This window comes from Trichogramma pretiosum, unplaced genomic scaffold, assembly GCF_000599845.2.
Source record: "Trichogramma pretiosum strain Unisexual culture from Peru unplaced genomic scaffold, Tpre_2.0 scaffold18, whole genome shotgun sequence".
Classification (NCBI taxonomy): domain Eukaryota; kingdom Metazoa; phylum Arthropoda; class Insecta; order Hymenoptera; family Trichogrammatidae; genus Trichogramma; species Trichogramma pretiosum.
In genome coordinates this window covers 1,878,971-1,892,718 of record NW_019641681.1, presented here as the reverse complement: position 1 = coordinate 1,892,718, position 13,748 = coordinate 1,878,971, and the positions used below count along the sequence as shown (strand labels likewise).

General features: G+C 42.8%; 1 protein-coding gene across 4 annotated transcripts in view; it reads right to left on the bottom strand.

The window, feature by feature from the left end:
• LOC106660157 (sodium channel protein 60E) overlaps positions 1-13,748 on the bottom strand; it is an 80,905-nt gene that overhangs the window by 27,850 nt on the left and 39,307 nt on the right. For all 4 annotated transcript variants that reach the window (XM_023461038.1, XM_023461039.1, XM_014383017.2 and 1 more), the window contains exon 3: positions 2,394-2,602. In XM_023461038.1, coding sequence (XP_023316806.1) covers positions 2,394-2,602 — 209 coding nt within the window. The remainder of the gene's footprint in view (positions 1-2,393; positions 2,603-13,748) is intronic.

The window sequence follows — 13,748 nt, the reverse complement described above, 5'->3', positions numbered from 1 at the left end:
ATAGAAATTACTCCAGAATGTACTAAGTTCTTCATATGCTGTATATTATGCAGAGTTTAAAGTTAAATTCTAACTGAATTTTAATAGCAGTCTAATGAAATCTTACATGAAATTGCATTTTCGTGGAAGTGGATAAAATTTCGTTTTTTTTTATGTTTTTAACCCTCACGAAATGAGTAAAAGTAAACGGTAATATTTCAGAATTTCTATATGGTCAAACAATCATTTTCGATAATTCTTTTATTTTATAGTTATCTGGTTGACTGTAGATGTCGCATCGTGAACTCTCAAGCGGTAGAATCAACTTTAGAAGGTATATAAATTGTGAGGATGTATTCCCCTTCGTACTCTTTCAACCGTGTAAAGGATATTCCATCTGTAAATTTTTTTATCTCCCACGTTCATTCATTCATTTCATACTCCAAGCTCTTTTTTCGTTTTCCGCTGCGCGCTCGACAAGTTGAAGATCGTTCGAGATTTTCAATTTTCGGCCCGAATTAATTATGCCGACTGAGAGTGTAATTTTCGTAACTTTCAGCTCTCGAAATACAAATTATTCATTTTGCAATTATGTTTCTCTCGCGGAAAAGTTGCTCGTGTGTATGTATATATACGTAAACGTGCGCGACTCGATGGTAAAATTTAATTCTCGCTCTCTCTCACTCGTGCAAAGAGCAAGTGCGAGAACTGTCGTGCACGCGCGCGAGCAAAGTTTGCCCACATCGCTGTTCGTTAGAGCAATTTGAAAAATCATTTTTTTACCTCTAATCTTCACTTTGCTTGTATACACTCATTAAAGACGCTATAGCTCTGAGCTCGTTATAATCGCGTTCTCTCTGGCTCTCTTTCTTTTTTGCGCAGCCCCTTGCCACGGATCGGTACGTTACAGCACTCGACGATAGTAGGATATTATATACGTATTAACGATGGTGTAAGCCGAGAACGCGAGGCGAAAAAAAGATCAACTACATAAGCAGCCATGTATACATCCATTTAAGCCGCTTAATTTTCAGCCGCAGCGGCAGTAGCAGCGAGCAGCGAGGGCGAGAGCAAATAAAAAGGTTTTGAGAAAGTGACGAAGTTAAATGAAAAATAAACACAAGCCGCGAGAGAGGGAGAGTCAAGAGTTTATTTATCTCGACACTGCTTTGGGCGGAAATTTGGGAAACCGCAATGAAAAGCACTGCATCGCTTACTTAAACTCGTTTGCATTCAAAATAACGCTGTACGGACGAAGGATTATAGACCAATTTCGAACACGGTGTCGATTTCATGAGATGCCATTCAATTTCTGAGCAAAATTAGCGCCACTACCACCACCCCATCTCGTGCTCCGCGGCGCGCGTCGAGTTGTTTATAATAGCTGGCGAAGTTTCTCTCACCCGACCCGACCTTTAATTCAATTAGCGCTTGCGATTGATGTGTGTAAAAAAGAACTGGTTTAGCTCGCTCTGTCTCTCTCAATCTCTCTCTATTTCTCGCGTGTGTGCATGGGTATACATTCGTGAAGGGGTTGAGCGCGCAGCCACGCATAGACTCACACACACACACACACACACACACACACACACACACACAAGCGCGAAACTTCCTAATTGAACTGGGTCAACTGATACGTGGAAAGACTCCAAGTTGGATTTGATCATATCGTTTTGTTAGAAATGTACACTAGCCCCAGCTTATATAGCCCGGCTATATAATCTTATATACACGCGTACTTTTATATATAGTTATACGGCGAAAGCTTGCAAGCTGCTTCTACGTACCACAGCAGCAACCCCCGGCTGACGGCGGTGTTTCTAATCGATAATATGATATTCGCCGACGTTAATTAAATTTTAACGACGATGAACTTTTTTTTAGCTTCAACGTATAAAATAGTTGTAGGTCATTAAACGATTGCTCGCGAGAGGAAAGGGAAAGGGAGAGATAGAGCTAGTTACGACGAAAAGTGATATTTTAATTTAAAAATCACGTTACTTTCCCAAAGTTTCGAGTCGATCGCGAGCTTTCGGTATAGGTTGCGGTCATAAATGAAAGATATATTATTTTAGCCTCGAGCTTCGTTCGCGTGTTGTTCTTTTTTTCTACTTTTTTTTCAGTTTTTATTACAGATACACGAGCGGCGTGACTCTAAAATCTCCGCGCCCGTATATACATAGACCGACGTTTCTGTTTAAGCACCACCTCGAGATAAGAAGTCCTACCGCGGCCGTCAACCGCGAACACGTAATCTTTTGCTTGGCACGTTCCTCGGATGACTTTATTATTATTATACGATCGTAAATACCCGGCAGTTTTACGATTGCGCGGGGCGATAATAAATTTTTTTTTCTTCTGTATACAGTATGTTCACTGTGCTTATGTAAGAATTTGTATCAGAGGCAACTCACTCGAATTCTTCGGCAGTCTCAGTCCTGGCTAGGAAGACGCAATTTACTAGTATCGTGAACATGACCACGTAATCGAAGAGTTGATTCGTGCTAAGGAAGATGCAGCAGCGTCGTATCGGGTTCCACGGCGAGAAGATGAACCAGCTCTTCGTGGCGGTGAAACGATGAATGTAATTCTTGCGAAACCTCTTCGATACCACGCAGAACGTCTGCAAAAAACAAAAGAGCAATCGATGTAACTTGTTTGTTTTATGAAAATCCCTCGAATGAGGATACAATGCGAGATTGACCGATCGAACAGTCTTTTATTTTATTTGTTTGTTTTGTTTTTTCTGTCTCGGGGTTATGGTATCTATGTGGACAAAAGGGCATGTGATTGATCGTTTGATCGATTTTATTGCGTCGAATTGTCCTTCAATTTACAGTAAATCGTGTTACAACGTTCAAGATAGGAGTGAATATAAATGTGCACGATTGTACTTTTACGAGAATCAGTCGGATTGTATAATTTATATTTTTCACGGGCCATTATGATATAATAAGAATTGAAGGCGAGAAAATGAGATGTGAAAATTCCAAGTTTAATTTCATTAGGTTCTAGCTTACATCAGCAGCTAATTAATTAAATAGCTTATTATAAATTTAGTTGAAACGTTGATGTTTTCAATTTCAGAGTAAAACCAAAACACAAATCACCACGTCGACGCACGTATAATCGTGACTTCAAATTCATCGGGCTTTATAAGCTCTCTCTCTCTCTTATTCTCTCTTCCGGCAGTCGAGGCAGGCAGGCAGATAGCACCTTTTTCTCAGCTGTGCTCTCTCTGTGCATATACCCACACGCGACATGTACACATATACCGCACCGAGAGACTTTTTAAAGTTTCGTCAGTGTTGGAGCACTGCTGTTGCTCCACTTTTGTTCCTTTCTCTCTCTTTCTCTCTCCATTGTCGTCGCCTAGCTCTGCATGCGCGCATAGCAAGCAGCGTACGAAATTTCTTCTTCTTTTTTTTTATATTTCTCGCTCCCTCGCCTCGAGTGCTTTAACCTGCATTCGACGACGACGACTGCAACTGCACACGACTACGTAATACGTACATTACGCGTACATACGCGTGAAATCTCGCGATTCGTTTTGTCTCTTCCTTTTTTCTTTTTTTAGCCTCGTAGCTGCTGCAGCTGTTTTTTTTATCGTGCAAGTATACCATATGTCATATACGTACTACACGCGTGGCTTATAACGATCGATAAGCCAAAGGATATGTCTTTTTAGCCTAGTGGCGCACGCGGGGGAATTGCACATGCACAACGCGGTGAGAGCTCGGTGCATATGCGCGCGGCAATTCGCTCGAATATATATCGCGGCCACGCGCACACCACTCTCTCTTCGTCTCGGTACTGCGCTTGATTTGAATGGACGAGAATGTGATGAATAGTTTTTTTTTCCTTTTCAGTTTCAACGTTTTTGTGATCGAGTGCGGATCTGCACGCGTATGTGCATGCCCGGGGTCTGCTGGACGAGCGCTACGTTATTAAATATATGGCCGATTTTATGCGACAAATGGCGCAACATTTTTTTTCTGTTATGAAAATTTGTTTTCGATGTCATGCGTGTTTCCAAATTTAATGAGAATTTCGGAGACAGTTTATGAACCTTTTTCAGAAGCCTGAAGCTGCTAATTTTGATGTTTATAGGTAATATTTAAAAAAATCTTAAACCGGACTAAGAGGATTGTACTCCAAGAAATACTGTGCGCGTGCTTCTCGATTTACGACGTGTTACTGGTGCTATGCATACGCAAAAAGTGGTTGCGCAGTCTCAGTTTGTGAATTTCAACCATTTCTATAAGACTATAATATTATAGTTAGCTCATTGCCTGTAGATGTCGCATCGCCATCCCCCCAAGCAGTCAAACTAATTTTGAGTTACAAATGAAGAAAAATCGGTTGACATGAACTATGTTAGCATCGATTCCGGTAATTTAACAAGCTAGTAAAAATGTGCGGAACGATCTTCACCAATATTTCAGAATTTGATCTATCATTGAATCAAGCTCTAAATTACTCAGACCTTCTTTGTAATTTTTTCCAAAAAATTTAAAAATTTTCCAGCAAAACAGCTCTCTAGCATTTTTTTCCTAAAGTCACTGAGCTACGCAAGAAATTTTTTAAACAATAGCAATGAATTTTTTTTGGGCAAATGCCTACTTTAAATTTCTGAAAATGTTGATAAATGGTCCTAAACATTGTAATAAAATGCGTAGGATATTAAAAAAAAAAGATTTTTATGGGATGAAAAAAATGTTTAATTCGATTTCACAGAGAGTCGGCCATATTTATAAGAGATCACGTTGTTGTAGAGCCGTGTGAGGTAAAAAAGAGCTTGTTGTTGATTGATTTTCATTTTTACGACCATACATGACCGCTCTGCAAATACGCTCATACATTTTTTTGAGCCATGCATCGTCACGAATTTATGTAAAATTCATTTGACGCGTTATTGGAGATATCAGTGCGTTGATACAACGCGAGAATTTCGATTATAGTTTCTCGACGAATACGAAAAAATAAGCCGGTTATCAACGAGCCGAAGTCAAGATAAAAATAGAAAAAAATAGAAGCTTTCGAAAATCCCAGTCCACGCAAATCACACAAAACGGCCACCAGACGAATTACTTTTTCGCCTATATACAGGCGCGCACACATGTGTGCAACAAATATTCGCTCATAACCACGTCCGATGTCACTTGAAATACGCTTTTTCGGGAAGAGCCCAAAAAAAGCAAGCCTCGGGTATGTTTTTTTCTCTCTCTCTACGGCCTACCCGCTTTTTCTAGTTAGACCATCAACATTGAAAATTTACTGCTGACAAAACGAGCGTAACTAAACGAGGCACCACTGCGCCCCGGTCGTGCGTTCGGGGCGCGTTAGTTTATTGGATTGTTATTTCTGACCATGCGTGTTCTCGAGGATGCATATTCTCTCCCGCGCATGCACACGTCAGTACGGTTGACGAATGAATTTTTCGTTCGTTTGTTTCCTTTTATTTTTTTCATAAGAATTTTTCAAAGTCAAAGCCTATTTTTTTTACTACTCTCGAGTTCCGCGCGGATTATAAAGCACAAGTTGATTAATTCGCAACTGAGCCACGCAGATACACGGTAAAAATAACCAAGAGAGCCTAATCGCTATATACGAGCTTCTGAGCTTGATTGTAACTGCACCGCTACCAGCACCATTGCTGCTCTGATGCCGCGCGTGATGTATACGAGCTTAAAAGTGCATTCGTGCAACGGCCGCTCGTGTGTGCTGCTGTATGTGTGGCCGAGAGTGTGTACATATTTCCAACACCGGAGGCACAAACGCCTGCACTTGTTAGTCACTTATAAGCCGCCATGCGAGTGGAACTCATGCATAAATGCATTTGCCAGAGATTGAGTGCTGTGTTCGAGGCAGCTCACCCACTACTACCACATGCACCCACGCGCTCACACACATACAGCCAAAGTTCATACCGTACGGGCGGCTAATAGTCTTTTCTTTCTCTCGCTCTTTTTATTAAAACTCTTGCACGCGTGGCCCTCTACGTGAAAAATACCTCGAATCTCCGGGTGAGAGCTTTTTTGGCTATAGTACTCTAGTTAACAATTTTTTATTGTTATCCAAAATGCCTCTCGCTTTATTGCATTGCTCTAATTACGGTCGCATATGTTCGAGCGCCGCTACGAATTCCATAAAATGTATACATATAAGAAGCGTTTAGTATACGCGAGCGCCAAATGTTATTGCCGCTGAATATGCACTGGCATCGAAGCAAAACAGCCACTTCACAATCTCGCCGCTGGAATCTTTTTCTTCGCCGAGCTTCTTTCACTTTGCGCGCGACGAAACTCTACTATAGTAGTACCGCTGCAGTGTATAATGCACACAACGCGGCATAATAATATCTAGTCGTCGACGATACAGCGGAAATCGACTTTGCTGCTCGTGACGTTCGCTGTACATGTATCGAGTTTTTTTTTTATGCCGCTGCTGCGAGTGCAATAGTGCGTACAACCCCGCTTACGCTAAGTTTGTGTATAAGAGCTAGCGAAAAGAAAACGACCGAGCGTTTGATGGAATTCGATTTAAGTTTGCTCCTTCGGTCGCCACCCTTGCGTGTATTCATGCGTGCGGGTATACGCGCCCGGGCTCGGCTTAACGAGGTGAAATCATATCTTATTTATTTATTTCTTTTTTTTTTCGCTCGAATCGCTTTTGTAAATAAAAATCTGATATACGCAACGAAATATGAACACGGCTTGGCTCGATTGTTTTCGCGAAAGAGACAAGAGGGTAAGTTTCTTTTTTGTTCGCGTTATAAAAATAAGCTGTTCTTATTTTTACAACTTTTTTCTCTTCTTCTCTCTTATCTCTCACTCCCCTTTCTTAACGGAAAAGTTTGACAACACCACTTGGCAGAATATTTCCGTCTCATTAGCAAAGTAAGCTCTTGCGCCCGAGCCCAGGCCAAAGACTCGGGGTAATTCTCGAGCGTTTTAAAATGTCCATTAAACATTTACGACGGCTGCATGCAGCAGCGCGCGGGGGCGAACCTTAGCTATGCTCTTTGGTTCGGTAATCGGAGTGTACGGGCACACACAAGCGCGTTTAGGCGGAAATTAGTAGTAATCTATTACTGGTCACGAGAGTCGAATCGAAAGGTATATATACGTGTGTGTGCAGTTTTTAGCGCGCAGCCAGTGGCTCTACGGAGATGCGGCCGCGCGCAAATCGCCCACGTACATTATTAAATCCATACTTCCTGCCTCGAGCCGCGCGCGTACCATACGTACATACGTCGACTCATTGCCTATTACGAAAGTAGGCCATTCACTGGCGCATACCTACACGCGTACTTTTCACACTTTACACATGTCTCTGTGTCCGATGTAGTATACGTGTTGCAACGATATACATGTGGACAGTAGTAGTTTTGTGCCACTAGAAAATGAAATAAAGAAGAACACACCTGTACAGTGCAGTTTTGTTTATACTTTTGGCCGGCAACGAGAACGAGGGGCTGGTGTGGGGGCTTTGTAACTAGTAGTACAAACTGAGCAACGACCAGACGGACGCACGATGCTGGCGTTCGTCTTTAAAATAGGAAATTGCATCCAGCTGCCACACAGCTGTGGGCTGCAGCCGCTGAGCGCGAGGCAACAAGTTGTATATCTTGTGATTTATAGACGGGTTTCAGGAGCCTATGTACTATATGAATATGTATGTTTCGATCGTTATCTCTCTCGAACTCGAGACGGTATGCTATATTTAAGGCTTTCGATGTATCCGATTTCTTGCTCGTTATCAACGTGCGAGTATCAACTTTAACCCGTTTTTAACCGAAATGCACAAAACTACCACTCATTTTTAGCCACGTCTTGGAAAAATAATCGAGGTATCGACTTGAAAATCTACCATTTTGAGAATAATTTATTTGTAAAAAAAATTTACATCTACTTAACCATAATTGATGACAGACTCTACCGCTAAATCGCGAGTACCTCTATTCGTAAATCTGCAAGTGGTTCAGTAAAAAAATTGTATAAGATGAAAGCAAGCTTCCCAACTTCTCAATTTCTTTTATGAGGTATTTGCTGTTTCGGTGAAAACAGGGATAATTAGAAATAATTGATACGCGATCACCTACGTCTTCACTCTCCAACTCGAGACTCGAGAGGTCTTCGCTGTCGACGCTCACGCAAGACGCGTCGTCGCTCGAGCTCGTCGCCGCCTTCGCCTCCTCCTCCCTCGAATAGTCGGCAAAGCTGTAATCCACGTCCTCGAGATACCACAACAGAACGTCGACGTTCTTCTCGCGCGCCTTTTCCCACACGTCCGAGTCTCGCAAGTAGCGCTCCCAGAAGCGCGCCTCGCGCTTGTAGCGCCTACGCAGTCGGCTGACCCGGCGGCCGGCCGACTCCCAATTGACGCCGCTGCGCCCGTCGCCGCGAGTGTTCTGCAGATCGTGATAGTCCTGGACGAGCTCGTCCACGGCGTACTTCTGCCTGTGTAGGTCCGGATGCAGGTGTCGGACGCGGCGCGCGTTGGTGCCGGCGCCGCAGGAATTGAACGCCACGTGCTCCGGCAATTCGAGCAGGACCAGAACCGCACGTTCTCGCGTCATTGTCGGGCGCGCAACTACTGTCATTTAGCGCGTCTATCGCCACATCATGACGCCTGCATGCACGCGGGTACGAGCGAGTACGAGCCGCTTTAGCTGCGAGAGGATGATACGGAAAAAGAGAGAGAGAGAGAGAGAGAGAGAGACGAGACGAGAGCGACGATGAAGAGATAAGTGAATGATTGCCCCTTGGAGTTGTTCAAAGATTGCATTACGCGTGAGTATACGCGCTCTCGAGCTATATCGTACAAGTGTATGCGGTCGGGCGATGCAGATCTCCATACGGGAGTGTTTTTTCCGCTACGGGCATTCCTTCGGAAGAATTTAATTTCATGCCCTCGAATATATGTATCTGTTTACGCTCGCCCTTTGCCGCATTTTTAAACTATTAGGTAATCGATGCCACGAGTACACGCGACGTATTTACGTAAACGTAATGCACATACGTAAATGGCGCAATGCGCGAAGTGCGTGATTTATTGTCTCGTGCGCACGGTAACAATTCATCAAGCACGTAGTATGTACAACCAAGTCCGTATGCGCGTTACGTGGGCCAATCGATTGGCTTTTCCAGCCCGTGCACACGAGAATAGTGCAAAACCGTTCTCCTTTGTCCTATAAATTATTATCGCCCGGCGCGCAATTGCACATTCGTTTTTCGAAAATTGTGGCCACAAACTTTTTTTTAGCTTTTTTTTATGTAAAAAATGAAAAAAAAAAGATAGAAAAGGGTGAGAGAGCGAGAGGTGAAAAATGTGAACTGCGCGAGATATATTATCCTATTTTATTTATACGTCGATATGAAAATATTCCGCAAGGCGCAAGACAATACCAGCTGTGGCGGTGTGGAGCTCCGCGCGCCACGAGTACGAGAAAGGCAGTCGAGCGCGTTGCCACCTTATCAAATATTCAGTATAATACTCCTAGGCTAAAGGTGCATGGACAAAAAGCTTATATACCTCGCACACATACCTACAGACTTACAGCTACACACATACTCTCTCGCACTCGATTCACGCAAAATAATTTGCCCAGCTCGCTGCAGCGAGAGCTCGGGCTGAATATATAAACGCGGTATGCACTCATATACTCGAGCAGAGAAAGCATTAGACTTGCTTTGCAGCACTTCTTAATCCTCCTTAGGCTCTTTCTCATTCTCCTCATTCTCCTCATTCCCTCTCTCTCCTTCGTTCCGTATGCGAATGCGTTTACAAATGCGAAAGCTTATTGCATTATCCAGTTCCGTTGCATGTTGAAAAATCGTAAACGTAACAAAAGACGATCTGTACCTTATTGTGTATCTAGCGATATACCCACACGGGAGAGAGAGAGAGAGAGAGAGAGAGATTGAAAGAGTTTTGACCTACCAAACATAAAGCATACGAAATTTAGACTTATAGATGACGACATTTGTCGATTTTTTGGTTCAAATTATGTTATAAAAACCAAGCGGATTTTGAATGAACTTGAAATGATAATTCGATTGTTTTCAAAAATTTAATACTACTTTCAGTTTCCACCGGTAAATGGCGAGAACTTGTATCTATAAATATAAACATAAGACAAGAAAATAATGAAAAAATTGATAACTCTGCTTACTGAACAAGGTGAAATTACCATTTAAAGTACGTAAAATTCCTCGTTTAGCTCAAATTTACTCGATTTTTTAGCATTTTTCATACACGTATACTTCCAGCCGAGTGATTTGCAGTAAAATTCCAAATGATAGAACTAACATTTGCCATCAATGATTTTCTTCTAATGGTATAAATAATCCCATTTTTTATTGGATAAAGCATCCCATTAGACGATTCAGAACTCTTTTCGTGCGAATTAATCCAAGTAACTGTATTTTATTTCATCTTTGATAGATATTATACAATGGGTAGCATTCGAAGAGGCAATTTAACGTTATCTGGTACCGCAGATTGCAATGCTCTCTGTATAGTGTGTGTGTGTATGTGTGTGCACCTGTATACCCTATAGAAGGGAGTACGAATTTAATTCGATTATCGCACGCTTCCGAGAGAGAGAAAGAGAGAATCAACTCGTTTTTTCAATGTCTCTGCAGGATTGTCCTGAAGTTCGCTTTTTCTTTTTTTGTTCTTTTTTTTACTTTAACAGCACTCCAAACCTTTATCGCGGCTATGCGCGCGCGCGAGAGAAAGTATAACCCTGGAGAGACAAATTTCCACATTTTTTCCTTCTTTTTCCAACGAAAAGAGGAGTGAAGAATTGAGAAAGGGAATTTTCGAGATTATAATAACGAAGATCGACTGTTATAATTGGATTTTCGATAATTGAACCCCGTTATAGGCTCTTTCTCTGTTTCTCTTCCTCGATTCGGTTTGAAGATTTTTTTTCTATTTTATTTGGTATTTTAATTAATTCGTGTAAAAGTGAGCAAAGTCGAATGCCGAAAAAACCTGATTACTTCGCTAGATTTTTTATTCCAGCTCTCACTTTAAATTCGGTCAATTTCATCGCGCTTGGCCGCGACGCGGTCGAACATCACGGATACGATACCAAAAAAAAAACAGGCCGTCGAGCGAAGCGCGCGTACCGCGACATAATTACACGACTCAAGCTTTGGCCTCTCTCGCGCAAAACTATTACACCCGCGAAAAACATCCATCATCCGCCGTATCCTTCGTGCAAAAACGAGAAGTCAAAAAAAAAGTATCCAGCGCGCGTTTCCTTATTACTTTCTTCTACAAACACATTTCAGTCCATTTCCTCTTAGCTCTCTTACAAACACGTGTATCCATCATCGTTTTCGTTTCGCTTCGCTTGAAACAACGTCCACCACCATCATCGCCGCGCGCGCTGTAACTTGTGCGGGTACAAAAAAACTTTCCATTTCCTTAAACCCTCTCGTTTCCTCAAAAACTTCGAACATTGCAATACTATGTATAAAGGTTTACATTTATATAGTGCAGTACTGCGTGCACCCAAACACAAACACACACACACACACACACACACACACACACAAGTTCGATGACTTGGACTCGTGGCGCGCAGGCAGGCAGGGATAAGGAGCTTTTTTCGGAGCTTGTTTAATTGAAAACTGCTAAAAGCCCTGATGCGGTTACGGGTCACAAGTGCAATGTATATACAGGCGTCAGAGTTACGAGTGAAAGAGAGAGCGAGGCAAAGTTCCGTCGTCGTCAGGTGCTGCGATAACAATCCTTGGGCGCGTTGGGAAAATTCGCACAGCGAACAAAGTTTTGACCCAAGAACCGCCCGGACTATACTCTGCACTCGGGTCGAAGCCCACTGATTGTTACTACCCCGTATTTCTAAAGTACTTTGGAAAGGTTTTGTCCGCGCACCGGTTAAAGTTTTAGGGAATGATTTTAATCTTCAATATTATGATGTAGAATATATTCATACAGTACGCGAATATTTCAAGTATAAGAAAAGATCGCGGTCATTTAGAAGCTTAAATATTATATCGTCTATACAAATTCGTTCTCTAATGCAAAGTTTGCAAGCTTTAATGCATAATGTAGGCGCAAGCTCGAGTAATCTTTTTCTTTTATCGGAATATCCGCCTCGGTAGGTGACAGAAAAGAGAAGGCGTAATTTTATATCATGTTGCAGCTGCATATACCTACACACAAGCGCCGCGTGAATTTTGATGCGCACACGAGCTTTCGATGACGATGATGCTCGGCGCATAGCGATGCACACGTTTTACTTTAATGGCAGGACGAGCTCGCGCGCGCATACGAGCATAGAACTAAATTACACATCAGCCTGGATTATCTAAATGCGTTTTCCATTATTTTCTTTTCAATGTGCGCTGGCGGCGCGGCTCTTCGCATTTGCGGGCTGAGCGGAGCAGATCAAAAAGAGGCATGTATACAATAACAACAAGTGCGCGCACATATGAAATTACATTTTATTATTGCAAGGATCGATAGCGGATTTCGTAAAATTTCTACCTCTGTAAAATATCACACGCCACTGTATGCGTAGCAGCAGCAGAGGGTGCAGCGCACACGGGGGGCGCTGGTGCGCAAGCTCGCGTCGCCTCGTTAAAATTTCAGCTACACCGCGTGCGCGCTCAGGGTTTAGCTATATATGCACGTACAATGTACACGCGGTACACACACGCGCGTGCTGCCTGTGCAGCTCATTATTATTAAACAATCGTAATCCCTTGAGGCATTCAAGTGTATTACAATATTACATGCGCAACGAAAACAGCCGCAGCAGTGGAGCTGGAGCGCACGCGGTCGCGAGCTTGCAGCAACTCTTCATCAAAATTGTCGTTTTTGGGCTTATCGAAAAATGGAGATCAGCTTGAGAGTGAGAGAGGGAGAGAGCTTCGGCGAGGTCACTGCGTATACACCCAGATCGTTATGTATAAATACGCTTTTCTAAATATATTTTGTTTTTGCTGACGCTGATACTGCTGCCATTGCTGCCGTTGTTGCTGCTGCTCTTCAACATCAGCAGAAAAAAGTGTACGCGGCATATAGGATATTATACTCGCATCACGCGATTCGCTTGGTTGCGCGCGCGAGACTGACACGCCAGGGATTAGTTTTTCCTCTGCTCCTGTCTGTTTTAGATTCTTTAATTCTCGATAGATCTCAATCGGTCTATTTTTTTTATTTCGCTTTTTCTATCTCTCCATCTCACTCGCTCGCTCGCCGTAGAGCTGCCGCAACAGAGCGCACGAATATACATATGTGTAAATTCATATACAGAGCACCAATGTGGCTGCTGCTGTTGATTTTTTTCTTCTGTAAGCTCTTAATTATTCGTGATTCGTGACCCACTTTTTATGCACACACACGTTCGTATGTACCGTCGCGTGGATTAGCCTTGTTTTATATTTTTCTTTTACAGATTCGACGCATATGTATATGTGTGCATGTACACGTGTATAGGTATACTACTATACGTACTATGCCCTCATCGACGAGCTTGCATTGTTCGCGGCACCGCGCCGAGCTTTCAAAGAGATTTGGTGTGCGCTCGTGTCTGGAATTCACAAGTAATAACTAATAATGGATTTGCGCGCGAGAGGGAGAGAGAGAGAGTAAGAGGAAGAGAGGTGAACTACTTCGACTCTTTGATGGATTTCAACATTTACAGGTGAAAGGCGTCAGTGTGCGTAAGAGGAAAAGCTCGTATAAGCATCGAGCCGTTTAACGCGCCGCGCGAGACTTTATTA